This window comes from Aethalodelphis obliquidens, unplaced genomic scaffold (genome assembly GCF_003676395.1).
Source record: "Aethalodelphis obliquidens isolate GAN/ISIS:26980383/991018 unplaced genomic scaffold, ASM367639v1 scaffold35, whole genome shotgun sequence".
NCBI classification, from domain to species: domain Eukaryota; kingdom Metazoa; phylum Chordata; class Mammalia; order Artiodactyla; family Delphinidae; genus Aethalodelphis; species Aethalodelphis obliquidens.
This window is the reverse complement of record NW_020837979.1, coordinates 712582-740097: the sequence shown is the minus strand read 5'-3', so window position 1 is coordinate 740097 and position 27516 is coordinate 712582. Positions and strand designations below refer to the sequence as shown.

The 27516-nt window shown below is 46.9% G+C and overlaps 3 protein-coding genes across 6 annotated transcripts in view; 2 read left to right on the top strand and 1 right to left on the bottom strand.

Moving 5' to 3' along the window:
- Positions 1-1277: 1277 nt before the first annotated feature.
- On the bottom strand, positions 1278-22296 carry LOC113631935 (laforin-like; the record flags this gene model as incomplete). Its single annotated transcript, XM_027128621.1, has 2 exons — positions 1278-2513; positions 21717-22296. Coding segments are annotated over 2 exons (750 nt in total), but the record flags the coding sequence as incomplete, so codon positions are not given.
- On the top strand, positions 7103-15498 carry LOC113631993 (sulfotransferase 1C4-like). Its single transcript, XM_027128677.1, has 7 exons — positions 7103-7275; positions 9955-10080; positions 10799-10896; positions 11181-11307; positions 11525-11619; positions 14301-14481; positions 15341-15498. The coding sequence occupies exons 1-7, from the start codon at positions 7122-7124 to the stop codon at positions 15454-15456; spliced, it is 897 nt and encodes a 298-aa protein (XP_026984478.1). The 5' UTR covers positions 7103-7121; the 3' UTR covers positions 15457-15498.
- GCC2 (GRIP and coiled-coil domain containing 2) overlaps positions 22281-27516 on the top strand; it is a 36709-nt gene continuing 31473 nt past the window's right edge. The window contains exons 1-4 of one of the 4 annotated variants that reach the window (XM_027128669.1): positions 22281-22334; positions 22448-22504; positions 23432-23516; positions 24640-24707. In XM_027128669.1, coding sequence (XP_026984470.1) covers positions 22329-22334; positions 22448-22504; positions 23432-23516; positions 24640-24707 — 216 coding nt within the window. In that variant the 5' untranslated portion in view covers positions 22281-22328. Of the gene's footprint in view, positions 22335-22447; positions 22505-23431; positions 23517-24639; positions 24708-27516 lie in introns of those variants that run through there. The other 3 variants (XM_027128668.1, XM_027128666.1, XM_027128667.1) reach the window with 3 other exon arrangements.

Here is a 27516-nt window from a genome sequence, read left to right as displayed (position 1 = left end):
TGTACATTGCTTTTTAGACATACTGTTATTGCACACTTAATAGACTACAGTATGGTGTAAACATAACTTTTATGTGCACTGGGAAACCAAAACACTCGTGTGACTCACTTTATCACAATATTCACTCTATTATGTGGTCTGGACCCAAACCCACGGTATCTCTGAGGTTTGCCTGTAATTTACTTGTAAAACCTCAGGGACACGTATTTCAGAGGTTTCCTGAGACCGAGAAAGTGGAGACATTCCACTGGGTCTTGAGAGATTTCTGGGTCTCATTCGAAGGTGGACTCTCGTATACTGAAGACTAAACGTGAAACATGAAATTATGAGAATAAAATTCACAAAGACCTCTGAGACCTAAGAGCAAAGGGATTTTTTTTCAACAAAATTTCAAAAGTACGAAACAAAAGGCAAAAATACTTAATGAATTTGAGACATCAAAAATTTTAATTTCTGTTCATCAAAGAGCACCATAAAAAAGGCTAATAAAAAGAAAACTGAATGACAAAAGTTATTTGTGATGTCTAAAACCACAGAAGACCCATATTCAGAATATACAAGAGACTCTCAAATTGGTAAGAAAAAGATAAAACCCAAATAGAAAAATGGGCAAAGGGGACCTTGAGGAAGGCAATTTTCAGAAGAGAAAATACAAAAAATGACCAAATATTTGAAGAGATGCTCAAAATCATTAGTAAATAAGAATAACTGCAAAGGAAAACCATGGGCTGTCATTTCATATCTGTTACAGAAGCAAAGGTTGGAAAGCCAGATAATGTCCTGCTGGTGACGGTGGACAGGAGAGCAACCTAGCAACACGTCAAAATGAGTAAACAAACACTCTTCGACCCAGAAATTCCAGCTGTAGGTACAGAGCCCAAGTAAATGGGTATGCAGCCCCATAAGGGAGCATGTATAGGGGACGCTCACACCCCTGTTCCTCCAGCCGTCCCTGTGCTGAGAGTTGAAGGCTACCTGGGTGCCCACTGCCGGACGGGGAGGGTAAATCGGTATAATGTGGTGGACGCATACATTGCTATCAGAAAGCAATTAACCAGAATCAACAGATTTACACACAGCAGCATGAAGACATCTTTCTTTTTTTTTTTTTTTTTGCAGTACGCGGGCCTTTCACTGCTGTGGCCTCTCCCGTTGCGGAGCACAGGCTCGGGACATGCAGGCTCAGCGGCCATGGCTCACGGGCCCAGCCGCTCCACGGCATGTGGGATCTTCCCGGACCGGGCACGAACCTGCGTCCCCTGCATCGGCAGGCGGACTCCCAACCACTGCGCCACCAGGGAAGCCCCAGGCATTGACTTCTTTAGCTATGAAAGTCCTAGATGGCATCTTCCAATAGGAGGCTGTTTCATCTGCATTGAAAAGCTGTTGTTCAGTGTAGCTTCGTGAATTCTCTTAGCTGGATCTTCTGGATGACTCGCTGCAGCTTCTACACCAGCACTTGCTGCTTCCTCTCGCTCTTTCATGTTACGGAGGCAGCTTCTTTCCTGAAACCTCAAGAACCGACCTCGCCGGCTTCAGACTTTTCTCCTGCAGCTTCCTCACATCTCTCAGCCTTCAAGAACTGAAGAGAGGCAGGGCCTTGCTCTGGATTAGACTTTGGTTTAAGGGAACGTTGTGGCTGGTTTCATCTTCTGTCCAGACACCGAGACTCTCTGCAATCAGCAAGAAGGCTATTTTCCATTCTTGTCATTCCTGTGCTTCACTGAAGTAGCACTTTTAATTTCCTTGAAGAACTTTTCCTTTGCAGTCACAACTTGGCTGACTGGTGCAAGAACCCCAGCTTTCAGCCTGTCTCAGCTTTTGACCTGCCTTCCTCACTAAGCTTAATTTTTTCTAGCTTTTGATTTAAAGTGAGAGACGTGTGAGTCTTCCTTTCACTTGAACACTTAGAGCCATCGTAGGGTTATTAACTGGCCTAACTTCAATATTGCTGCCTGTCAGGGAACAGGGAAGGGCCTGAGGAGAGAGAGAGAGATGGGGGAACAGCAGTCGGTGGACTTTGAACGCACACAACATTATTGATTAAGCTCACCGTCTTATATGGGTGCAGTTAATGGCCCCCCAAAACCTTTACAAGAGTAACATCTGTTATGGTGATCTGTGATCATCATAACAAATATAATAATAATGAAAAAGATTGAAATTTTGCGAGAATTACCAAAACCTGACGTAGAGAAGTGAGCAAATGCCGTTGGGAAAATGGAGCTGATAGATTTGCTCACTGCAGAGCTGCCACAAACCTTCAATCTGTAAAAAATGTAGTATCTGCAAAGTGCAATAAAGCGAAGCACAATAAAAGGATGTGTGCCTGTACTTACACGTTCAACAGTTGGTTAAGTCCGCAGGTGCAGAAACCCTGGATACAGAGGGCCGATGGTACTGTGCCATTTTACATAAGGCACCTGAGCTTCCGTGGATTTTGGTATCTGCGGGAGTTCTGGAACCAATCCCCAGGATACTGAGGGATTCTGTTCTTGTAACTAGTGGGAAAACTGAAAATAGAACAAATTTCATTGATTCTGTTGCTTAGTTCTGATAAAAAAATTAAGGAAACAATATTTTTAGCATGAGATTAATATTTTCATTAGCAAGAGTAGTGATATTAGCAACTTATCTTAGCATTCCTTTCCTTGCAAGAGCACAGAAGGCTTTCCTAGGCTGGTCTACAAGTTTAAAGTCTGTCTAGATGTTTTACACTCACATTCAGTATTGTATACTGAATGGTACAATGATGGTAAGCGGTACCATAGCCACAAAAGAAGCTGACAGATGTCCAGCCCCGAGCAGCAAGCTGCAAGGACGCAAATCACTGGAAAGTGCAGACAGCACACATCTCCCCATGAGCCAGTGGGGAGCCACGAGAGCGTCCAAAGGGCTTTCCGCTTCCCTGTGTTTCTAATCCACTCATTAAGCCTCCGGAGCTTTGCTGCTTTGAAGTTAGACTGAGCTAGCAACCTCCCGCCCACACAGAGCTTCCAGATAAAATACAGAACAACAGATGATTTTTGTAAGTATAAATATGTCCCCAATATTGCATGGGACAGGCTCATTCTAAAAATTCATTTGTCGTTTACCTGAAATTCAAATATAACTGGATGCTCTGTATTTTGACCAGCTTTTTATTCTTCCAAGAATGTAAAGATTCTTGGGGTTTTGTTTTAAGGGATGATCTGAGATTGAAGGTTTCGTGCATCCTTCCTTCACTTCACTACGAGTTCAGAACCAACCCAATCTCTGCAGTTGATTGAAGCGGCAAGTACTAACTAATACACTTCCTCTGACTTTGGTTTTCTCCCTCCTCAGCTCCTAGAACCGAGCCCTGCAGCAGTGTGGCCACAAGGCCACCGAATCAGAAGGTGGGATGGGCTGTGCGTGACCCAAGACGAGCCCTGGTCCCACACAGTCTGGATGTCGTTCCGGTCATACTGACCATGGCCCTGTTCCTCCTCTTTCCTCCTGACTTGGTCTCAAGGATTGGATAACAATTGAGGAATTTACAAAAAGCCCAATAAGCGAAAGACTGATTCAAGGAATAAAGACAATTTCAGTTCAATTTTATTCAGTACGAGCTTAGCCCACTTCCCAATAGTTGTCTTTTAAAACAGTCTGCTGAACCAAAATATGTTTTAGACCTGCTCCTTCTGTAAAAACATACAAACAAGAACCTGTTTAAGAAAAATGACCTGCATTCTGACTTTTCCTAAGAAAAGCAGGTTAGAAAGCCCCTTTGTAATTTTTTCAAAGGGATCACATGTGAGGCCTAGACAAGCCCCTGGTTTGCACCTGGGACATCCAGAGAGGGCAGGAGGGGGTCTCCTCCCCACGCCTGGAGGAAAACAGTGGGAAAGAGGAACCAGGAAGACTTAGGAGAGAAAGGGCAGTGACTTTACCTCTGGTGCCTACCGTGTGCCAACACCGCAGAATGACTTACATGCCTCAATTCTTACATTAATCCCGTGAGGCTAAAATGGCTCAGAAGGGATTGAGTGACTAGAAAGTCTACACGGGGCAGCTTCAATCCAACCCCAGAGATTTGGAATTCCAAAGCAACGCTTAGCAGATGGAGACTTAGCACCACGTGAATTTTATAATAACTAAGTACAACACTTTATTTAATTTTCCTGAACTTGTGACAAAGTATTGATATTATTGGGGAAAAATGTTAAATGAGAATAGGAACCATCCGTGCAGTCATGAAAATTTTTCAGGGTATTTGAAATCTTCAACTATCCCCAGGTCTATTTCAACCTCAGCCAGTCCTCTTCGGGGACAGGGGGCATTTTCTCCCTGTCTCCCAGCCCTCCATCCCCAGCACACAAGGGACTAAACAAAACTGCCAAGATGTTGCTACGCTCCCCAGCTCTCTACTCTGCTGGCACACAGAGCTATAAAGACCAGAGAAAGAAATTTCTCTGAAAAGCCACAGATAATTTTCCTAAGTCTTTTAAAATGCACGTGAGGGCCAGGAATTCCACCTGGCAGTCTTGGTCCCAGGCATCCATCCATCTCCCGACAGCGACAGGGAGGCTGAGGGGCAGGGAGAGCCCAGGCATCGCCCTGAGGTCACATGGGAAGAGGGGCCCATAGTCATGGCTCGTTATTCACAGATAAGGTTGCTGAGCGGTAAACACTTTCATTCGCACAACAACTCCATAGGCAGAGGCTGTCATGACCCCCATTTTCAGAGCAAAGTCGGGGTGCAGGGGCACAGAGGGTCAGCACCCCGTCCACAGCCCTCAGCTGCCGGGAGCTGGTGCAGGGGTCAGGGCAGGCGTCCGGTGTCTGCCTTCCGTCTCAGACCCCCAGCCTCAGCCACCAGCTCGCCTAACCCCGGCACGGTGGTGGCTCCCAGACCTCACTCCCTCGGTTCTCCAGTTCGTTTCCCTCTTCCCTTCTGCAGAGGACACAGGCGCCAGCCACAGGGCCGGCTGCGCTGAGGACACGGGCAGAGCCCAGTTTCCGTGCTGCGGCGGACAGGGGAGGACACGGGGCTGAGTGCGGACGGCTGCTCCAAAGGACAGGACAGGGCCACCAGCAATGAAAGGGGAGGCACCCAAGTTCAGGGACAGGCTCTCCAGAGAGGGGCTGTTTAGGGAGGACGTTAAAGAAGATCTGAAGGTTCAGACGCAGGTGAGCCTGAGCCAGAGGGTGAAGCCGGGAAATGAAGGACAGCCACGGCGGCGAAAGCCTGTGCCTGCGGGAGGCACGGGGACACAGGAGGGGGGACACGGGGGGCATCAGGGCTGCAAAGCGGGCAGTGTGCACACCCTGGGCTCCCAGGTACCGCAGGGGTGCCACGCGGAGGCCCTCGTGGGGTGCTGTGAAGGTCTGGGTGGGAAGTGGTTTAAGCAAGAAGGGAGACTCCTGCCGGCAGGAACAGCATCTGGGGCAGCTGGGGGCGGGAGAGGCATCTCAGGGTGGTTCTCTGTCAACTGGCTTCCGTACTGACACTGACCACCAGGGGTTAGCGCAGACCCAGAGGTCAAGGGCAAAGTCTTTCCCAAGACCCACCCCCCCCCAGATGCACCCATGAGTCGTGGGGACCATCTGTGCTTCTGACCAACCAGCTCTAAGTGTGGAGGGTCCCCATGACCCCCATAGCATCCATAATGGTGCTTTCAGGACTCACTGAAAGCGCTACACCTACAGTTACAGTTTCATCATAGAGGATTCAGATCACAACAGCCAAATGGAAGAGGTGCTGGGAGCAAGGTCTGGGACAGAGGGAGCAGAGCTGCCGTGCCCTATCCCCCTGTCCTCGTGGAGCCTGGGCACGGCACCCCCCCGGCCCGGCCCCTCACTGCGCTCACCGGCCGGGAAGCTGCACAGAGCCTCGGGGTCCGGGGTTCGTGGGTTCTCATGTCACTGGCCACACGGCTGACCCCACTCTCCAAGACCCTCTCCTCTCCCTGGAGGGGGGATGGGATGGAAAGGCCCAACCCCGTGATCACACACTTGATCTTCTGCCGTGGCGGCCCCTCCCCTGGAACTGTCTATGGGCCCAGCAGGTGTCACCTCGTTGGCACCAACTCAGGTGTGGTCTAAAGGGACTCACGGTGAACAACCAAAGGCTCCAATCACTCAGGGACTTAAAAGGGCTTTGAAACTCGGCATCGGGAACCGGAGACAAAGACCAGACGTGCTCTCGATTATATCACAAGGAGAAACAGGAGACCTGGGCAGGTCTGGTCTTGTTTTCGAGGTGGTCAGCCGAGAAGGGTTGTGGTGGAAATAGGAGGGAAAAAAACTCCGCTGCAGCCAGGAATGATTCCAAGGAAAGGCACAAGGAGGATAAAGAAGCACCGAGGCTTTTAGGAAAACAAGGGGCTTGCAGGGGATGTGGCACGAGGCTGGGAGGTGAACTCCAGGAAGGAGGAAGCCAGAGGGTGTATGTTCTGTAGCTCCCAAGTTTTTGCATCCACTTGGCTTCAAGTAAGACAAACATGTTTTATTAGCTGTGAACAGACACCGACTGATACGGACACTGAACAGCCTACGACAGGAAGGGAACCTTCGCTATTAGAGCCTCGTTTACTTTACTCTTAAAAATAACAATGCTGACCCCTTCGGCCATCTGTGCTGGGAGGTTCAATCTAGGCTGTCATTGTTAGCAGCACAGAAACTTCCCTCCAGCCTTTCGGCGTAGGCGTTCTGCGTTGCAACCTGTAATCCCGCGGGCTGATTCCCTGCAACTTCTTAATTAGCTTAAAATTCCCAGAAGAAACAATTAATGGAGATCTGTGAATTATTTTGTGGACACAGAGGAGAACTACAAGTGGGGTGGCACTGACTCTTGCTAACGGTACAGAAGAGCAGGGCTGAATGCGCACAGGACCCTGAATGGCAGCCAGGAGCCGAGGGCTCGGCGGCTACATCAGAGCCCCGCTGGGGCTGTTGAGGACTTTGCGCTGTGTGCAAAGTCCTAAACACGAGTCCCAGCTCCCTGGATGGGCTCCCCCTCGACTGCCAGCCCAAGGCAGGACCTGAGGTCTGAGCTCTGCCCTGTCTGTACGATGCCAAGAACGCAGCTCTGAGCTGACTGAGAGTAACACTTTCCTGGAGCAGAAATCTGATATCCAACACTCTTGGCCTTGAACAAAATGGAGGATTTAAAATATGACGGCACGGAGCGCCTGGCTGTGGACTACGTGGAGGGGATTCTGCAGCCCACGCCCACCTGTGACACCTGGGATCAGATCTGGAACTTCCAAGCCAGGCCTGATGATCTGCTCATTTCCACCTACCCGAAAGCAGGTAGGCGGGAGGGATGCGGGGGAGACGCAGAGGAGGGTTAGGAAGAGAAGCGGGAAGGATGCATCAATAATGAAATAAAGAGGGCTTCCCTGGTGGCGCAGTGGTTGAGAGTCCGCCTGCTGATGCAGGCGACACGGGTTCATGCCCCGGTCCGGGAAGATCCCACATGCCGTGGAGCGGCTGGGCCCGTGAGCCATGGCCGCTGAGCCTGAGCGTCCAGAGCCTGTGCCCAGCAATGGGAGAGGCCACAACAGGGAGAGGCCACAACAGTGAGAGGCCCACGTGCCGCAACAAAAAATAATAATAATAATAATGAAATAAAGAAACCTACCTGGATTTGAGTGGAAAGCTGTTTACTGGGCAGAGTGATACTGCCAAGACAAATCACAGGCAGTAACTGAAACCACACAAAAAACATTAAAATGACCTACACATCTTAAGAATTTAATTCTTTCTGTGATGTACCTGTTTTTTTACTTCCCTGAAAGAGAGTGATTCAAACAGCCCAAAACAAAGGGGCCACACTTGCTGCCTTACTTGTTCCCAGCACAGGCCCATATAGCAGAGCCAGACAGGAGACCCCTGCCTGATCTAGGGAAGAGGAGGGGCTTGGGCTCTGCAATGCTGAGCTTGTAAGTCTCCCAGCTCAGGGTCCCAGAAATACTCTCTTAATTTCCACCCTCCCTGGTGGTAGGTTGTGAACCTACTTTCTTATTTCAATAGTCAGTTTAACAAAGTCACTGAAGAAACAAGACAAACTTGAGCTCAGCCACTGCATCATAAAAATGCGGGGGTGAGCAGAGAGAAAGAGTTCTCTGCAGTTACTTGTGTATATCTACAGTTAGACCAAAAATACAGTATTCAACTCATACCCCAATTGCACTGACATCTGCTCTCTGCAAAGTCAAGCTCCATGTCAATAACTTCTGCTACATGCTCACACACATGTGCGCGCACACACACACACACACACACACACACGCACACACGCTCCACCCCCTTTGCCTTTATCTGACAAAAGGCTCTACAGGTAGATGGGGCCTTAGACTCACCCGTCCATCGGTTTCATATCGGCCCTGATTTTCTGATCTTACTCATCATGAGTCTGTTCATAATTAAAATTTTCTAAATGTGAATTTCTGAAAGTACCCACTGGTGGGGATCACATCTCACTGCCTTAATTTCACCCACAACTCTTAATTTATTACCATAATTTCAGTACAATGCTTAATCATTCATCTTTTCTCCACCTGCCATATGTGAGCATTAAGATTTGGTTCATTTAGGGTTTTCATGGGCTAGGGGCAAGCAGGACTGTACAATGCAAATAACACGCTCAAAAAGTGAAGCACTTGCCAGCTAAGGTAATATTTAGTCAATCACTCAAAACCTGTGCACTAATAAAGGCTCTACTGATCAGAGGGAAGAAACAAGCTCAGATCATAGAATGGTTCACACCTAACTTTTTAGCAGAATAATAAGTGCTCTGTGACTGAGGTGAGATAAACACACTGCAGAACCGCTGACTGCTAGGGGATGATCTGACCCTGAACCTCCAGTCGCACTGGAGTCTGCCCCAGCATTAGCCCGTGTCTGTCAATGCAGAATAAACACACAAAGCGAGTACACTTGAACTTCCTTTGAGTCAATAGCTAAAGAAATATTGGTCCTGGATCCTGTAATGAAAGAGTTGGTGTCAGAAAATATTAGAAGCTAACTGATTGAGGATGTAAACTGCAGCTGCTCTCGTTTCCTAAGCTGTGCCCCCTGGCAGACCTAGAAGCGCTGAATTGGGAGCATGAGAAAGGGTCTCGTAACCAGAGATGATCAGCCCAGACCCAGGACTCAGAGCTCAGTCTCCCAGCCTCCTCCTGCCACGGACTCAGTCAGGTGTCTGGTCAGCAGTCTTCAGCCAAGGCCGAAGGTCAGGTGGCAGCCCCACGCTGGTCAGGATGGGGCGGCCCGCAGGAGCTGACCGGAGCTGGGAGACAGAGGCCCTTCTCGGGGGCAGCGGGGGCAGTGAGGGCGCAGCCTCTGGGTCGAGGTTCCAGGCAGCAAAATGCGGAGTGGCCTCTGCACATCTTCTATCAATCAGACCTCTACCTCCTTCCCTCAAATCCCAGAATGTAAATCAGATCTCAGGACATTTAGAATCTCGGCAGCAAAGGAGCCTAGGGAATGCACTTTTTAGCCTTTCAGGTAAAATAAAGGAAAGTGTGAAAATGGAGACTAAACCCTAATCATTCATTCATTCGGCCAACATATAACAAGAGCCTCCTCCTGCGTAGCAAGCCCATGCTACGCACTTGGGAAACAGAGTCTGAAGACCACACCGTGATGACTCTCCACATCACAGGCTGGTGAGGACTCTCGTTCTGCCTTTCTAAGGAACTATGCAGCTAACTCAATAGCATAACAATCCTAATTAATGGTTGTACAGAATAAAAAAAGAACCATATATTTATGAATCTAATGTCCACTCCAAATTGGAGTCTTTGTATAAAAATCCATATCATACCATATTATGATAACACAAGATATAAACGAAGAAGGATGGTTTCTGAATTCCATTATAAAGCTGGCTTTAAAGTTCACACGGCTGCTCTAACAAGTGTTTGGTCACATTCTAAGAACTGCAGTAGATAAAGCCTGTGCTTCCTCATCTTCCTGGGGAATAAGGAACAACCTGGACGCAGGAGATCGTGGACTTGATACAAAACGAGGGTGATATTGACAGAAGCCAGCGGGCACCTACTCACGAGCGATTCCCCTTCATCGAGTGGAAAATCCCGGGCATGGAATCTGGTGAGTACGGCACAGCTGCACCTGACCCCGGGCCTAGACACCCACCAGGGATTTTTACTATCCAGTAGCCCTCTCAGAATTCTAGGCATTCAAACAACCATCGATGGACTCCGTGACTATCTTTCTCACCATCTGGCCATCGTTCTAACTCCAGACATTTTCTAATCAAGTTACTGTTTATGCAAAAGTAAGTTAAGTTTTGATTCTCCAATTAGAAATTAACTTCACTCCACAAGGATGAGCCTAGGTAAGATAATTTTATGGTGGAAGGGTTTGAATTTTTTAGGTTCTTCTTTATTTGGTTTATTGTTATGGTTAAAAACTGCTCTAGCCGGGCTTCCCTGGTGGCGCAGTGGTTGGGAGTCCGCCTGCCGATGCAGGGGACACGGGTTCGTGCCCCGGTCCGGGAGGAACCAACATGCTGTGGAGCGGCTGGGCCCGTAAGCCATGGCCGCTGAGCCTGCGTGTCCGGAGCCTGTGCTCCGCAATGGGAGAGGCCACAACAGTGAGAGGCCTGCATACTGCAAAACGAAAACAAAAACAAAAACTACTGCTCTAGCCCAAAAAACCCATTCGTATGCTACAAGTATTCTCTCAGATGAGATCCACAGAGTTACAGGCGGCCTGGAACTGTTCCTAACGTAGTAATAACAAAGCAGCAAGATTCTGAAGCAAATAGAGAAAAATAATGGGAAGTCATTGAAAATTAATTTTACAGGCTTGGAACAAGCTAATGCAATGCCCTCACCACGGATCCTAAAGACGCACCTTCCCATCCACTTGCTGCCACCATCCTTCCTGGAGAAAAACTGTAAGGTAAAGAGCCAAAGGAATTCAGAGTTGACCCCTTAGAAGGACCTCAGACTGGTCCTCAATCCATTTCCTCTTAAAACACTTCGCTTGTTAAAAAAAAAAAAAAAAGAGTCCACCTTGTCACATCATCAATATGCAAATTGATATGAATGCTTTCCACCTCCCACAAAAGCCAAATCACAGGAGTGCAGCATCGGAAAGATTCATCTGTATGGAATATACCCACCCTAACATAACTGTTGGTCTAATCCTGGTTTTGCTTCTTCCCTCCCTCCCTCTACTCCCAGATAATCTACGTAGCAAGAAACCCCAAGGACAGCATGGTGTCTTATTACCACTTCCACAGGATGAATAAAGGGCTTCCTGCTCCAGGAACCTGGGAAGAGTACTTTGAGAGTTTTCTGGCTGGGGACGGTGAGAGAACTCAGCTTTGCTCCCATCCTTTCTCAAAATCCTCAGATACTCTACAGAGAAGTCATCATTTCCTTAGAACAGCAGGGGCTCTGCCTTCTTCACGGTGAGGGAATCACCAGCGTGACCTTCTCCCTCTCTTCAGGATTCTCCTCCCAGGTGGGTGCTTGTCAGCTGGGTTTCTGCGACTCACTGCCCTATTTCTGATCCCGTCCTGCAGTGTGTTGGGGCTCCTGGTTCGAGCACGTGAAGGGATGGTGGGATGCCAAGGACCAGCACCGCATCCTCTACCTCTTCTACGAGGACATGAAGAGGGTAAGGAGCAGGGCCGCCTCACGTGTTCCCCTCTGACCGTAAAATATTTCAGTCATAACGTGCGGACCCCATCAGGGACTCACAGATTGAAACAGGGCACAGAAGACGCTACATTTCACCGGCTGCAGCTGTCCACGCATCAAAGAACACCTGGGACGTCATGAGTTTCTGTATCACACAGTCTCACCTGAGCTTCCTGGAGCCCTGGGCTCTGGGACACCTTTTCCTTATAGGCAGAGGATGGCAAAATGAGGGATGCCTTTTTTTCTCCTTGTATGTAGACTTTTAAATTCCGTTTAGAAGGGAAAACAAATCTAGCATATTTTGGGGTTTTTTTATTAGTACTTGAGGAACGTCATAGTTTCAAGAAACAGTTTAAGAAATTATGGCGCAGTGGGAAACACTAATGGTTTAGAGTCAAAATTCCTGAATCCCAGTTCTGGCTTTACTGCCTACTGGCAATTATTCTTTGTGAAGATGCTGAGCATCTAGGAATTTAGTTTCCTTACATGCAGAAAGGAGATAGTAATATGCACTCCAAGAGCTGTTATAACGACTAAATGAGGTGGTGTCATGAGAGTATATTGTAAATGGTCATCTACCCAGTCCTTTCTGTGACTCCACTGAATACAGGGATCTATACAGAATTACAGTCTCTGTTCTAGAATTTATAACAGAAAGCCTGGTTCTCAAAAGGTACGTCACAGACAGCTGCATGGCCTCTCAGAGGCCATGCCAGGCCTGCTAAGTCAGACGTGCAGTTTTAAAAGATTAATCGGGGATTCCTGTGCACATTAGTTTAGCTGCATTTCTCTTAGGTTCCATCACTACTGGGCTTTATCCAGTTGTGTCTACAAAATATCTGAAGAGTGAAAAACACAGCATCATTTTTCTATGTTTTTTATTGAGATACAACTGACAAGTAACATTATATTCGTTTCAGGTGTACAGGATAATGATTTGATATTTGTATGTACTGAGAAATTATCTCCATAATCAGTCAACATCTGTCACCACACACAGTGACAAAAATTTTCTTTCTTGTGGTGAGAACTTTTAAGATCTATTCTCAGCACAGTGTTATTATACTGTACGATACAATGTTATTAATTATACAATACCGTGTGATTATAGTCACCATGATGTACACTACATCCTAGGACTTATTTATTTTACAACTGGAATTTTGAACATTTTGACCCCCTTCACCCACTTCACCTCCCACCTCTGGCAAACACTGATCTGTTCTGTATGGTTTTTTTAAATAGGTAAGTTTCTAGGATTACATTTCTAGGATTCTCAGAACCATGATTCCAGGGCTAGCAGGACAACCCATACAGGTATCAGTATAAAATTCTCTCCCTTGTGTTTACTTGGTACAAAAGTGTGGAGACACCACAAGAGAGCACTGAAAAACTAAACAACAGGAGGGCATACAAAAGGAGACTCTGGTCACATATACATATATGCACTGCTGCAGTTCAGAGAGTTGTCTCGTCACAGGATTCCAGATATAGACACTCAACTAAGGAATATTATGGCAGGGGTTATAAGGAAGGGTTTGCTCTTTTATGACTGGATGTGACAAACAGGGGCCATGATATCAGATGCTACTAAGCTAAGACCAGGGAAAGTCCATGTAGGTGACGCTTGCCCACATATCGTCATAGCAGGGCCAAAGGAGGATGTGTCCCTGGGAACGGTGTACAGAACCCTGGGGTAGATCCTAATGCATTATGAATGCCAGGAGGAGACTTCACCGAAATAGGCAGTCTAACCTCAGGGTCCCCAGCGCCCTCTTACATGTTTCTGCGATCATGCTCTGGGCTGTCACCTGCCTGTGGTCACTCAGAGCGCACAGTTCTCAGCACTCTTGCTGATTCCTAGTCTGTGTGAGGCCAACTAAATTAAGCACTTTTGACATCCAAGCTTCAAAGCGGGAGCCCATTTTAAAGCAGGAGACACAGTGGCGGGGATAAACGCTCCCACCGGCAACGCACCACTCCTCCCGGACACAGGGGCCTTCCCACACCACAGCGCCCCTGGGCTGCGTCCCTCTGAGGAGGAAACAGTGGCGACAATGGGGCTGAAACCTTCTCAGAGACACCGAAGCAACCGGACCAGCTGGGCACTGCAGCTACTGCCACGGGGCCTCTTGGGTGCAAAGAAGTCCCTCCCACCCTCGTGCCCCCCTCACTGGCACCACTAGGAAAGTCTGGGGCCACTTCTGTCCACATGAGAAGCAGGAGACGGGCCTCTGTGGCCAGGTCCCCAATGCTGCTGCAACACCTGCTCGCAGCATCTGTCCAGTGGCTGTCCCCGTGGGGCATTTAGCTGGACGGGCTAGAGCAGGACATTTGGGCCTAATTCTGGACACATCCCTCTGTGGCACGTGCCCCATGCACTGCATGTCACTGTGTGGTGAGTGTCTCACCGACACGCTCAGTTGACGCTTCCATGTTAGAACAAGAAGAGCGTAATTACTCCAGTTGATACAGTCACCACATCAAAGTGAGTCACATCTGAAAAGCTGAGCACTCGTGAGACACGATTTTTTAAAATTTTAATTCATGACATGTTACTGATTACTAGCATTAATTCATTCCAACAGTCTTTTGAAACTATTATTTATTGATATAAATTATCTTATATCAAGTCTTTTCTTTTGACTCTGATCATAGAACCCAAAGCATGAAATTCTGAAGCTGGCAGAATTTATTGGAAAGAGCCTAGATGATAAAGTTCTGGATAAAATTGTCCATTACAGTTCATTTGACGTCATGAAGCAGAACCCGATGGCAAACTATACGTCGATTCCAGCTCCATTCATGAACCACTCTATTTCTCCATTCATGAGAAAAGGTTTTTATGTTTCCTTTTCACCATAATCTTAAAGGAATTGTCCAATATTTCAGAGTCTTTGGGGAGTTTCTTTTCTATAGATAAGAAAAATAAGATCAATAATAAATGGTTCTGGGGAAAAAATAATTTAAGAAACCACAGATGAAATGAAATCAGTGTTCAGCCACAACTGGAGAGTGAGGTTTGGTGTCTAAGTCCAACCCTTTATCCTCACCTTCCTTCTGGAGTTCTGGCTGATAAGGTGAAAACATACAGAATTAAGTCAGATGGAGCAAAGAATCCACTTTCCGGAGGGCTCTAAGCTATCAGAGAGGTCCATTCACTCCAACATACTTACTGACTGGAGTGGCTACCATGTGCCAGACACTGTTCTGGGCAATGTCCACAGCAGTGACCAAAACACACGAAAACTCAGGATAATAGTTGCTAGTAAGTACTATGTAGAAAAAGCAGTCTGGGAAAGGTAACAGGGATTGCACGTGGAGAACCGGAGGGGAATCTTCTTTCTCTTCCCTCCTTTCTCAAAACCGCACGTTGAGTCCTTCAAGAAGCAGGCCCTTCTACCTGCAGGACGCCAGCCACAGGCACAAGCACCGAGCGTGCTGCGACGGGCAGAAGGGAAGGACAAGAGAGCTCCTCAGACCTGCTGTTCACGCGGCCGTGTCACCTCCCGACCCACAAGCCAGACAGGCGATTCCTCCCCCTTCCAGGAGGAGACACTGCCAGGCCAGCCAGAGAAATGTTTGCCCGGCTCTGTCCCTCCCTGACGGGGAGTAGAAATCCTCACACAGAAACGGGAGAACAGAGAAATCCAAATCCCCCCACGGTACTGACACCCACCACCCCACGTCTGTTTCAGGGGCTGTGGGAGATTGGAAGAATCACTTCACTGTGGCCCAGAACGAGAGATTTGATGAAGATCACAAGAGGAAGATGGCTGACACCACTCTAACTTCCCACATCCGATTCTTGTAAGGAATTAAAAGAACCAGAGTCCATCAGTGTGAAAGCTGATTACCCCGACCACGTGACACTGGATTCAGGCGGTCACACTAGTGCTCCTTGTGTTTGCTTTTGCTCACCCTAAAAAAAGTGACAGGGCTATCAGAGGTCAGGGCAAAGTGGAGGGTGGGCAGGGTGGCAGCGTGAAAACCATGGCGTCATTGCTAATTATCATCACGTGTCAATTTTCCACAGATCATGCGCTTGTTAACGTATTAAAAATGCTTCGGTCATCACACAAAAACGCACTAAAATTTACAGATTAAGTTCAAGCCAATTTTTAAATGCAGCACTAAAATGTGTAAACAGTTACTTCGAGCAATTTCTTGGTAGCCAAGTAACCATCAGGTGACTCTGTTTCTAAGTCACTCCAGAGCACCCACCCCAGCCTCTCACCGCGGCCTCTACATTTAATGGGGCCCGCCCCCCCAGCCCAGCCACGCCGCAATCCATCCCGGCCTCCCACCTTAACCTCCCTCCCTCCAGCGCCTCTGCAATCCTGCTCTAATCCATCAGCAACATCCGTTGGTTTTACTTCCAGGAAGTCTCATCGCTACAGCCATCCCCCGGTTCAGAAGCCTCTCCCTCTTGCCTATAAGCTACCTAACTCGTTTCTCTGTTCATCATACATCAGCCAAGCTTGTTTTCCCACAACAAGACTCATTATATTTCTCTTTAGCTCAGAATCCTTCAATGATTCTGAATGTTTGCTGCCTAGAAGATAAATCCCAAGCTTTTTAGCCATCAATTCAAAGGCAGCTACAACCATATGACACAGTTGACTGACCTTCCAAACCACCTTCCAGCTGGATTTCATTCTGCCAGTCACCCTCCTTGCCTCAGCGACGAGTGCCTGCGCTGGGCCTGAGCGCATCTCACAGGTTCCCAGACGATAGTTTCACTTTCACCCCGCCTCCTCCTGACATTTCCTTTCCTTCCTTCCTACCCATCCAAAACATAGACAACAAGTCCAATAACCAGCACAGGTCTCCCATCTTCCTACAGATACTGCAACCTGAAGTGTTGCTGCTCTTCTGCAGTCCTTTACACTTAGCATAATTCTTCTGTGATTAAGATTAAAGTATATCATGCTATCTCTTGGATGTCTACATTGTCTCTTTTGTGCATATTTAAATTTTCATTTGTTTATTTTTTCTCCAAGATAGGGACATTGCTACATACTTCTTTGCAAACCAAATGGCAAACAATATGCTCAAAAATAAGTAACTGAAATACTATATCAGTTAAGGAAATCTAAAAAGCCAACTTTTTACATTCTAAGTAGTCCCTGGAACAGCTATCATCTATAGCTGTGCTGTGTTAGCTACTAGCTGCATGTAGCTATTTAAATTATTTAAAATTTGGAAAGATCCACACACCCCAATGTTCACAGCAGCACATTTACAATAGCCAAGACATGGAAACAACCTAAATGTCCACTGATAGATGAATGGATAAATGAGAGGTGGTACACATACACAATGGAATATTACTCAGGCATAAAAAATGCAACCTTGTCATTTGTGACAACATGGATGGACCTAGAGGATTTTACGCTAAGTGAAATAATCAAAGACAAATACCATATCATTATACTTACATGTGGAATCTAAAAAACAAAACAGACAAACAAAACAAAACAGAAACTGACTCACAGGTACAGAATGTAATATACAGCGTAGGGAATATAGTCAATAGCACTGCAATAATTTTATATGGTAACAGATGGTTACCTGACTTATTGTGGTGATCAATCCTTAATGAATATAAATGTGAAATCACTATGTTGAACACTTGAATACTAATATAATATTGTATGTCAACTGCAATTTAAAAAAATAAAAATAGGGCTTCCCTGGTGGCGCAGTGGTTAAGAATCCACCTGCCAATGCAGGTAACACGGGTTCGAGCCCTGGTCCAGGAAGATCCCACATGCCGTGAAGCAACTAAGCCCATGTGCCAGAACTACTGAAGCCCGTGTGCCTAGAGCCCATGCTCCGCAGCGAGGGAAGCCACCGCAATGAGAAGCCCGCGCACGGCAAGGAAGAGTAGCCCCCACTCACCACAACTAAAGAAACCCTGTGGGCTTCCCTGGTGGCGCAGTGGTTGAGAGTCCGCCTGCCGATGCAGGGGACACGAGTTCGTGCCCCGGTCCGGGAGGATACCACGTGCCGCGGAGCGGCTGGGCCCGTGAGCCATGGCCACTGAGCCTGCGCATCCGGAGCCTGTGCTCCGCAACGGGAGAGGCCACAACGGTGTGTGCGTGTGTGTGTGTGTAGGGCCAGGGGATTTTGTGGCGATGCGTCTTACATCCAGAGCACCTCGACAGAGATGACGGCTCTCAGCTGGCAGGTTAGAAGCCCCCATTTCAATGGCCCTGAAGGGGACTCACCACACCCTCCTAACAGGCAGCCTCCCCAGTGAAAGTCCGGGGCCTGACAACAAGTAAAGCTCCTGGAACTATGGCTCCAGACTGCTTGCTCTCTGCCCTACCCCCACCATCACCACCATAGAGGCCAAAAGCCTTACTAGGGGTACTGGGGACATTCTTCTTGGTCCTTTACGTTGGCTAGCCCATAAACTGGTCCCATTTGAGTGTCGTGCAGAACGACAGGCTTCACCGGCAAGCTGCGGCACGCTAGCTACTCTGGTGGCTCTGCACCCCCAGCAAGAGTTTGAGCCAGAAGTCTCTGTGACTGATGACCGCTGACAGAGCCTCTGGGGAAGGGAGGAGCCCCACCTGCAAGTGACCCTGGGGGTTTGCACTCAGTGCCTTCCGGGACTGTTGCCCGCTGCGTCCCCCCTGAAGAGCAGCCATCAGCTTCTCAGGAGCCCCTGTCAAAACTGGGTGACCGACCCAGGGAGGCCTCGTGAACCTCCAGCCTGATACTCCCATTTTGGGGTGGCTCGACTCACAAAACCTTTCCTGTCAAGTGCAAATGGTGGATTCAAGAGCGGCGGCCTGGCCACGCAGGCATCTGGGCCCTACCTGAGAAAGCAGCAGCTATCTTCCAGGGAAAGCTTTGCCCCCTGCTGAGCCAGGTGAGTCACTGCACGGCTCACTGGAGCCCTCAATTCACAGACGCCCCTAAATGCTGAATGCCTGCTTTGACTAAGCGAAAGCTCACTGATTTCCACTGGACTGCAGTGCCAGCCCTGCAACACCAAAAGCGGACACGGCCCCTCCACCCAGAGGCCAGAATCCAGGCCCCTCTCAGGGCTCTGCCCAATGCCTGCCTTGATGAACCGTGCTCTGTGCTTACTGACTCCTGGGCTTTGCCAGTGGCCTAGCTACCAGGTCTGCCATTATGAAAACTAGAGTAGCATTAAAGACACCCGCCTGGGGCCGTGAACTGTGGAAACAAATGATGACTGCTGACTGCACTTTCCGGGGTCCTCATGTGGATGTCCACAGAAAGGACCCTTCTCTGATGGGACACGCTAGAACTAAACTGCTAGTTGAGCACGCGCTGCCCTGGCTGCTACCATCCTGCTGCCTGGATCCACCATCACATCAGACGTGACAACGCAGCCACCGTCACAGAAAAGGCACAAAGTGAAGGGCTCCGTCTCTGCAGAGGCTGCCACTGGGTTCCGGACTGGTGACTCCTGCCCAGAGCTGCTCTGGTCTCTCCTGACAGACTGACCTCCGACCCCTCCCAGGCGTTTTATTGGTGGAGCCTCATCACCGGTGACACTTTTTCAGGTTTTGGTGCTGCTGTTTCAGTCAAGTCAGCCAACTGCAGTCACACTGCTGCAGCCCCTGAAACTAGAATTTGTCGTGTGTTTGGTTTTGTGGGGCTTGCAACCTGAACATAGCATGCCTTTTACCAAAAAAGCAGCTCGACAATGGCTGACCAGGGGGTATTCAATGGAGCTCCCGTGCTCCCTGCCTTCCGCAGACATTTGATATTGTTAAGCATTGAGATGGCCTCTGGAAAAATCAACTCAAAAAGGGTTTGACTGCTTCCCTCACATCCTGGTCTGCACACCTTACCAAGGCAGGTGGTCACTAAATGTGGCTATCCCCAGAAAGATGCCCTCTGCCACTTGCTGGGTAATGATCAGGATGAAAAGTTGGCAGTTCCTTAAAAAGTTAAACATACTTACCACAGAGCCCAGCAATTTCCCCTCCTAGGTCTGTACCCTAGAGAAATAAAAACTTACGTCCACACAAAACTCTGGACGTGAATGTTTATAGTGGCTCTATTCATAATTACCCCAAAACTCGAAACGAACCCAAATGTCCTGCAGTTGGTGAATGGATAAATAACGGCACATCCGTACAATGAGTATCAGTTAGTGATGAAAGGGAACAAATTATTGACAAATGAGACAACCTGAACGAATCTCAAAGGCATTTTGCTGAGGAAAAGAAACCTGTCGCAAAAGGTTTGTTTCCATTTATATGACATTCATGAATGACAAAGTGATAGTGATGAAGAACAGATGACGGTTGTCAGACATTAGGGATGGGAGGCGTGTCAGCCACGATGGGGTAGGGTGAGGGTAATGAAACTATTCTGTGGACTGATTATGCCAGTGATTACAAGAGTCTGTACATGTATTAAAATTCAAAGAACTGTATGCCAAAAGAAAAGATAATATTACTGTACGTTAATTGAAAAAATAAAAGGTGGAGAGGACTTCAAAAATGCCAAATTTCTTATTCCTTTTTTTTTTTTTTTTTTTTTGCGGTACGCGGGCCTCTCACTGCTGTGGCCTCTCCCGTTGCGGAGCACAGGCTCCGGACGCGCAGGCTCAGCGGCCATGGCTCACGGGCCCAGCCGCTCCGCGGCATGTGGGATCTTCCCGGACCGGGGCACGAACCCGCGTCCCCTGCATCGGCAGGCAGACTCCCAACCACTGCACCCCCAGGGAAGCCCTCTTATTCCTTTTTCTATTGAGCTATAATTGACATATAACGTTAGTTTCAGGTGTACAATATAATGATTTGATATTTGTATGTATTGCAAAATGATCATCACAATAAGTCTAGTAAATATCCATCATTTTTTTCCTTGTGATGAGAACTTTTAAGATCGACTCTCTCAGCAACTTTCAAGTATACAGTAGAGTCTTATTAACTGTAGTCACCATGCTGCACACAACATCCCCCAGACTTATTTGCTTCATAAATCAGAGTTTGTACTTTTCGACCCCCTTCACCCATCTTGCCCACTCCCACACCCTGCCAATGCCACACCAATCTCTTCTCTGTATCTACGAGTTCAGTTGTTTGGGGGTTTTTTTGGTTTTGTTTTATAAAATGTCAAAAATGTCCAAAGTTTGACCAAAATGTCCATTTTATAAAAGACAAAGAAAGACTGTGGAAATGTTCCAGATTAAAGAAACCTAAAGAGATGTGACAATTAAATGCAAAACCTGATTCTAGCCTGGATCTCATACTGGAAGGGAAAATAAAATGCTATAACGTCCTTGATGTTAATAGATACAACAAAAGTCCTGTAGTCTTAGTTCTAAGTTTCCTCAAAACCCAGAAGAAAATGACCAGTGATCTTAGGTTCTGTCCTGCTGATCGGTTTCTGTATCAATTAATTCCTAGATTCAATTAAGTCTGCATGCAGTGCAATGCATGAATATATATACAAGGCAATGGACTAGATGGAGAGGGGGCAACAGAAAGTCCTCTTTTTCTCCAAAAGGTGCTCAAAGTCTCGAGTTTCACCAACACTACCTGCCAACGCATTTAGTCACTCCTCCTTAACGGTATTCACTGCCACGTAAACATTGAGAACTTTGGTGGCTTTTAGGAATTACTCGTGATTTTTCTAAAAAGCCGTCTGAGGCTGTTTTTCTAGTCCCGAGGAAAGTCACTCATTTTACAACCCCGCCCAGTGTCCAGATTTACGGGCATTTTCCGAAGCCAGCTCACTGCAGGACGATCCTTTCCCCAAGCTGGCGAACTTCATCCCACGACCTGCGTCAGGGCGTTGCAAGTGACAAGTGACAGCCAGTGCCAGGCTGGTGGCTCACAGAGCGGAGGCGAGGCACCGGCTGCGGCAGCACGTCTTTGCCCCGACCATCCTGGCGCCGCCCGTCCCCACCGTCCCCAGGCCGCCTCCCTCCCCCGGCCAGCGTCCCCACACTCGGGCCTGTTTCCTCAGTCCCGCTCAAAGAAAGAGCTACCGGCCACGAAAGGCAGGTGTGTCAGCACAGGTCCCCAACCCGCCCGTCCACCCGGAGCGGGGCTGGGCGCCGGGACTACTCACCGTCCAGGAGGAGGGCCGGTGTCCAGGCTGCCAGGAGGGACAGCGCTCCTGCTCTGCGGTCACCCATTCGCCTCAGGAACAGCTGCGCCTCGTCCCCTCGGCCACCTGCAGCCGCAGGGCACAGCCACGCGCCCGTTCCGAGGCAAGGGCGTCTGGGGGAACTGAGGGGGGCTGAAGGGACACCTGAGGGCACAGGAGAAGGACAGGAGATAAGACAGGTGAGGGACAGCTGAAGCACAGGTGAGGGACAGGAGAGGGAACAGGACATGGGACAGCTAAGGGGGCAGGTGACGGGACAGGAGACTAGGGCGGCCGCCTGAGCGCGCGCGGCCCGACAGTGCCCGACCCTCCCAGGAGGGGCCGGGGCCCCCACTGCCCCAGTGGCGCGCCGGGCCCCGCCCACGGGTCCGACACGACACGACACGCCCCCTCGCGGGCCGGCCCGGGGGCGAGGCGGAGCGCGCGGGGAGCCACCTCCCGAGGCGGAAGCGGAAGCGCCGCCGGGCCGCGGCCTTGGAGACGCGGGGGCGGGGCCAGCGGAGAAGCGCGACCTTTGACCCGCGGCGGGGCTCCGCAGGAGTCAGCGGGCGGAAGTGCGGGCTGCGGGTGGCCATGGAGGTAACGCGGGGGCCCGGGGGCCGAGGGACCACCGCCCCTCCCCGCCTGCCCTCCCCGCCCGCCGGGGTCCGCACAGCCGCATGTGACCGGCTGGCTTTCGTTGTGTTTTGCAGGAGCCTGTTCACGACGGGGTGGCCTCGCCGGCCGCTCCTGGGACCGGGAAATCCAAGGTGAAGAGACGCTGGAGCGGCGGGGTCTTGCCGGGAGGGGAGGGGGCTCCCTGGGGGACAACTTTCCTCCGGGCTCTCGGCCTGAGCTGTCACGGTCGCGCGTTTAGTCCCTCCTCTCGGAGCTCCCTGGTGTGACGCCTGAGTTCGTCTCCTTGCCGCCCGGCTCAGCGCTGCTGAGAGATTCCGCAGGTTCCCAACGTTAGATGAAGCCGTCTGGCTTGTGAGGTCCGAGCGGTGGGCGGGCGTCGCGGTCTCGGCTCTGCCTGCGCCTCCGCTGATGTGAGCACAGGTCGCCGCTGGGGCCCTGAACGGGCGCCCAGGAGATGGGGACTTGCCGCCGAGGTTTATTGTTTCAAGCTGACTTTGAGACACTCGCCCAAACACTCGACTGCATTGAAGCTTCACGGTAACCGTGAGATAAATAATGTGGTTATGCCAGCTTTATGCCTAAGAAAACTGAGCCCGCAGGGGTTAAGGAACTTTCCCTGAGTTTTAGGTAAAGCCTAAACGCACCCTGATTCATCTATCGCTGTAATTAGGCTTACGTGTTTTCATGTGGCCAGAGACTCCTTTCAGCCTTGAATAGGACGAAGCAATTTTACAGATCTAAGGAACTTTACGTAGAATTAGTCGCAGTTCCCTAATTTTGCAATTAAATCAAAATCTAGAAAGTGTCTTAACCTGTAACAAGGATATCTGTAACGTAAGAGGATACGTGCGATTTTCTCTACATTTCATAATAGTTGCTGAGCTAATAATTATTGAGTGAAACTTGCATTTGCTAATCTTAAAAAATGTGGTGCTTGGTTGACATAAAGATCTATTCAGTAGGATGTTTTTTATTTTTAGGCAGACTTTATGTTTCTTTTTTGTGGTATAGTAGAAACATGAATTCTCCCTAATTGGTAACATCACTGACTCTTCCAGCTGGAAACATTGCCCAAGGAAGATCTTATCAAGTTTGCCAAGAAGCAGATGATGCTAATACAGAAAGCTAAATCAAGATGTACAGGTATTGGGTTGAAAATATTCGTCTTGACCGCAATCTTGTTTAATCGTGGTTACAACTCTTAGTTTTGTAATAGTACATTGGCTTGTTTTGTTTATCAGCGAATCCAATAATATTAGCGTAGTGGAATCTGTTATTACTTAGCATTGTAAACTTTCTTCTGATATTTCTTATTATCTCACATCCCTAAACTGCAGTTACCTTTGAATTAATAAAGTCAGGGAGGAGGATTTTAAAAAGTTTGTTAAAGTTCAGCACTTTTTTTTTTTCCTCATGTGGATCATATATTCTTCTGAGTAAAGCATTTTCTCCTGGAGTTGCCAGTTGAAATGTTAGAGACATGAAGTTCTGAGCCCAAGGAAGTAAGAAGAGGCCCCAAGTAAAGTAGTAAAAGATTTCTGTTCCTGGAATTTTGAAATATATTTATTTACTGAAGTTGGTTGATTGCCTATTCAGTTTCTCTTTCTTTATATTCCAAAAAGACAAAGATATTAGTATCCTTTTTTAATATGTGTAGGTGAGCTCTTGAATTTTCAGTAACTTAACTGCCCTGCCTAAAAGCCAAGACTTATTTACTACTAGAAAAGGTCAAACTGTGTTTCCGGAGGTTGGATCAGCTTATGATAAGAGAGTAATTTATTTGGAAAGATGTCCTAGGCTCCAGACCTAGACATGAGTTGATGAAATAGATTAACATGTATGTTTAATATGAGGTTAGTTGTTGCTTTAAGATTATACAGTAAGAAGTTATTTACAGCTGAAATAATGTCTGGGATTTGCTTCAAAAATATCAGGATGCATAAGACAAGAGGGGAAGGAGGAAATGAATACAGGTTGGGATGAAACAAGGTTGGTCATGTAGTAATTATTAAACCAAGATGATGGAGCATAGAGATTAATCGCACTATTCTCTCTGGGTTTTTTTAATTTGTTTGGAGTTTTCCATAATAAAAAGGAAAATAAAAGGTAATGAAGGGTGAACTTAGTGCTTCCTCAACATATCTGCTGCTTCTTAAATGTATTCTAATTTATAGTGATCTTTTTTTAAGAATGTACTTATCACTTGAGCCAGTAATTATTTTCTTCATTTCTGAACTAGTATCTTTTTATTTTTTTAATTGTTTAGAATTGGAGAAAGAAATTGAAGAATTGAGATCGAAAGCTGTTGCTGGAGGAACTGATGATATTATTAAGGTAATGAAACAGTTGTAGTATTGCTTTAATTTTCACTTCTTTACTTAGAGGAGATGCCTGATGATAAGTCGGATTTCCTTGAGGGCTGTCAGCCTGCTTGAGCACTCTGGCTTCCGTGCCTTTTGTTCCACTTCCTCTCTGCCCTTGGTTCCACTCTTCACCTTTCTGGTTGACTGTAAAAAGAGAGGTGAATGACCTCTGCGTCCCTTTCTGTTCTGAAGTGGTATTACTTTCTGTCCTTTCATCCTTTACACACTGTAATTATGGTTATTGCTTCAGTCTCAGGCCTGCTGTTCCCTCTCCCCATCAGAAAACCCAGCCACACTCAGGACTTTGATGATTCTCTCCATTCCCATGGTTCTTTGTTAAACACATCATGTCTTACTTGCTAACCGTACTTACCTTGATAACCCGTAACTGGGCTCTCTTTCTCTTTTACTTCTACATACTCTTGTCAGATGATAGAATGTTGTTTTTATATTGTTATTCCTTGTTTAAGATCCTGAGTTGCTCATTCTTTCTTATGTGCCCTTAATGTAATTAAATGCTTTTCCTTCCCCCACTTGGCCTACCTTCTTTAAAGTTTCTTTGCTTTTCAAAGCTCTGCAGAAATTTTTTTCCTTGCTTTTGCATGTTTGTAATTTGAGTCATAGTATCTATCTATTCTTTGATTATATGTTATCTTAGTGTCCCAACTTGTGAGCCATGCACAATTGAGGGACTCCCATGAAGCTACTACCAGGAGTCTTTAAATCGCTGTGCGTACCTTGCACTACCATTTTGTTCTTCATTTAGCTAGAACAGTGTATGAATCCTGAATGGTGTGCGCAAATACCATTTGGATTCGTAATGCACCGATTGGTTGAAGCATTACTGAATTCGTAATGGTTTTGTTTATTTGGTCACTATGTATTTCCCTGATTAGTAATAGCAAAAGTACAACTCCATGTAGTTAAAGAGCTCTGACTGTGGAGCCAGACCACCTGATTCACATCTTCAGACCCCTGCTGTGCCACGCACCAGCTATGTGACCACGGCTATGTTTCTTTTTTTTTTTTTTTTTTTTTTTTTTACGGCTACGTTTCTTAACTTCCTTCTCTTCCTTCATCTGTAGACTAGGGATAATAATAAGGCCTACTTTCATAGAGTTGTATTATGAGTTAGTACATACAGTACGTAGAGCTGGATCTGTCACATAAGTACTCAATGGTTTTATTATTACCATATATTATTTGGGGGATATTTTCTACACACATGTATACATACATCCATCCATGCACACCCGCACTAAAAAGGAGGTTTTTGTATTTGAAAAGAGCACTGCAGAGATTCTGTTCTAATTTTGCATCAGTTAACTCTTGGCCCTTAAAATACTTTTCATGCTGTTGCATTTCAGAATATTCAAATATCTGTCCCTTATTTCCTCCTTATCAATGTATTCTCCCCTTCTGTCAAAACTACTCCTAAAAATTTAAGGGTAGAAAATTTCTCTCAGTTAGCTAACTTTACCTTTCAGGTTATTAATTTAATATTAAAGCATGTTATCCTGACCACTCAAGTCTCAGAAAGTAAAGGTTGGTAAAATTAAATGAGAATGAAATCTTTGGTTTCCAGTGTTAATGAGAAAATTACATTGGGGAGTGATTGGCGGAGCTGTGCATCAGTTATTCAGTTGCTGTAAGTAAGTTTTCTGTTTTAGGAAAATCATATACTGCAATGTGATATGTCCTCTGCACCTCTGGAAAAGGGAAAAGACTTTCTTGCTATGTTTTGTCTCTTCACTGGGAAAAGTACACTGGAAAAACATGGCTTTGAATACAGAATTTTCTGTCCTTCATAAAAATGTATGGCTTTTTACAAGTTTTAGTTATTAAAATTTCTGATAGTCATCTTCTAGTGCATTGAAATACATCTAAAGTTTTATTGCAAACCTGGCATATTTGACTTTTAAAAAAGAGGAATAAAAACCCATATTTTCCATGTCAAAATTTGAGGTGTATGGTATTACAGTGAACTTATATGCTGCTTCCAAATGCAAGAGGAAGGTAAAAATTGCATGTCAAGATGCGGAATTTCTAGTACGTATCACTTATTGTTTTCTCTTTGCTGGAATCAAATTTGTATTTCCTAGGAAATAACTGTCCATTTGTGCCTCTACTCTTTAAGGATATTTATAGCTGTTTTCAGATAATATCCTCTGTATATCTCCTAAAATTATTAATGTTTTCAGGCTTCCCCTGATAATTTACCAAACAGGAGTTTACATTGCAATACTATGCAATGTGAAAAAACTAATTTTAAAACTAAAATTGTTTTAACAAAAGTAATATATGCTCATGATTTAGAAATAGTACTAACAACTAAATAACTTATAATTCTAAATAGCTTATGGAAATTATCTCTGTATTTCTGAATAATATGCTTATACTGCTTTTCTTTGATTCATCCCTTGGTGAGACATTTAGCTGTTAACTTCCTGTTACAACAGATGAAAATTTAGCTATCTTTCACAATGACTCCTACTTGCCAACTGGTCAAATAGATCAAATAATCGTTTATTTTTTTTTCTGGACACCTGCCTCCTAAAGCCTTCTGTCCTGTGCTAATTTGGTCTGGTTGTTCTCCAGGTCTGCTGTGGTTTTCCTGGAGTCGGCCTTTTGCCATGATCCAGTGAATTATACTGCTTTCATATGTTGGCCCCCCCACCCTGTTTGCTGGGTCACAGGTCATTCACTTTCTTGGTTAACCTCATTTTGGTAGAGCATGTCCTTCTCCAGCTTCCTAAGAACAGATGCATAGGAGGAAAATT

Bases quoted from the DNA above. Each gene is read 5' to 3' on its own strand.
- LOC113631993 (XM_027128677.1), top strand. From the start codon at position 7,122: ATGGAGGATTTAAAATATGACGGCACGGAGCGCCTGGCTGTGGACTAC. The intron at 7,276-9,954 runs GTAGGCGGGAGG...CTGGGGAATAAG, and splicing joins TTCCACCTACCCGAAAGCAG to GAACAACCTGGACGCAGGAG. The intron at 10,081-10,798 runs GTGAGTACGGCA...TTAATTTTACAG, and splicing joins AATCCCGGGCATGGAATCTG to GCTTGGAACAAGCTAATGCA.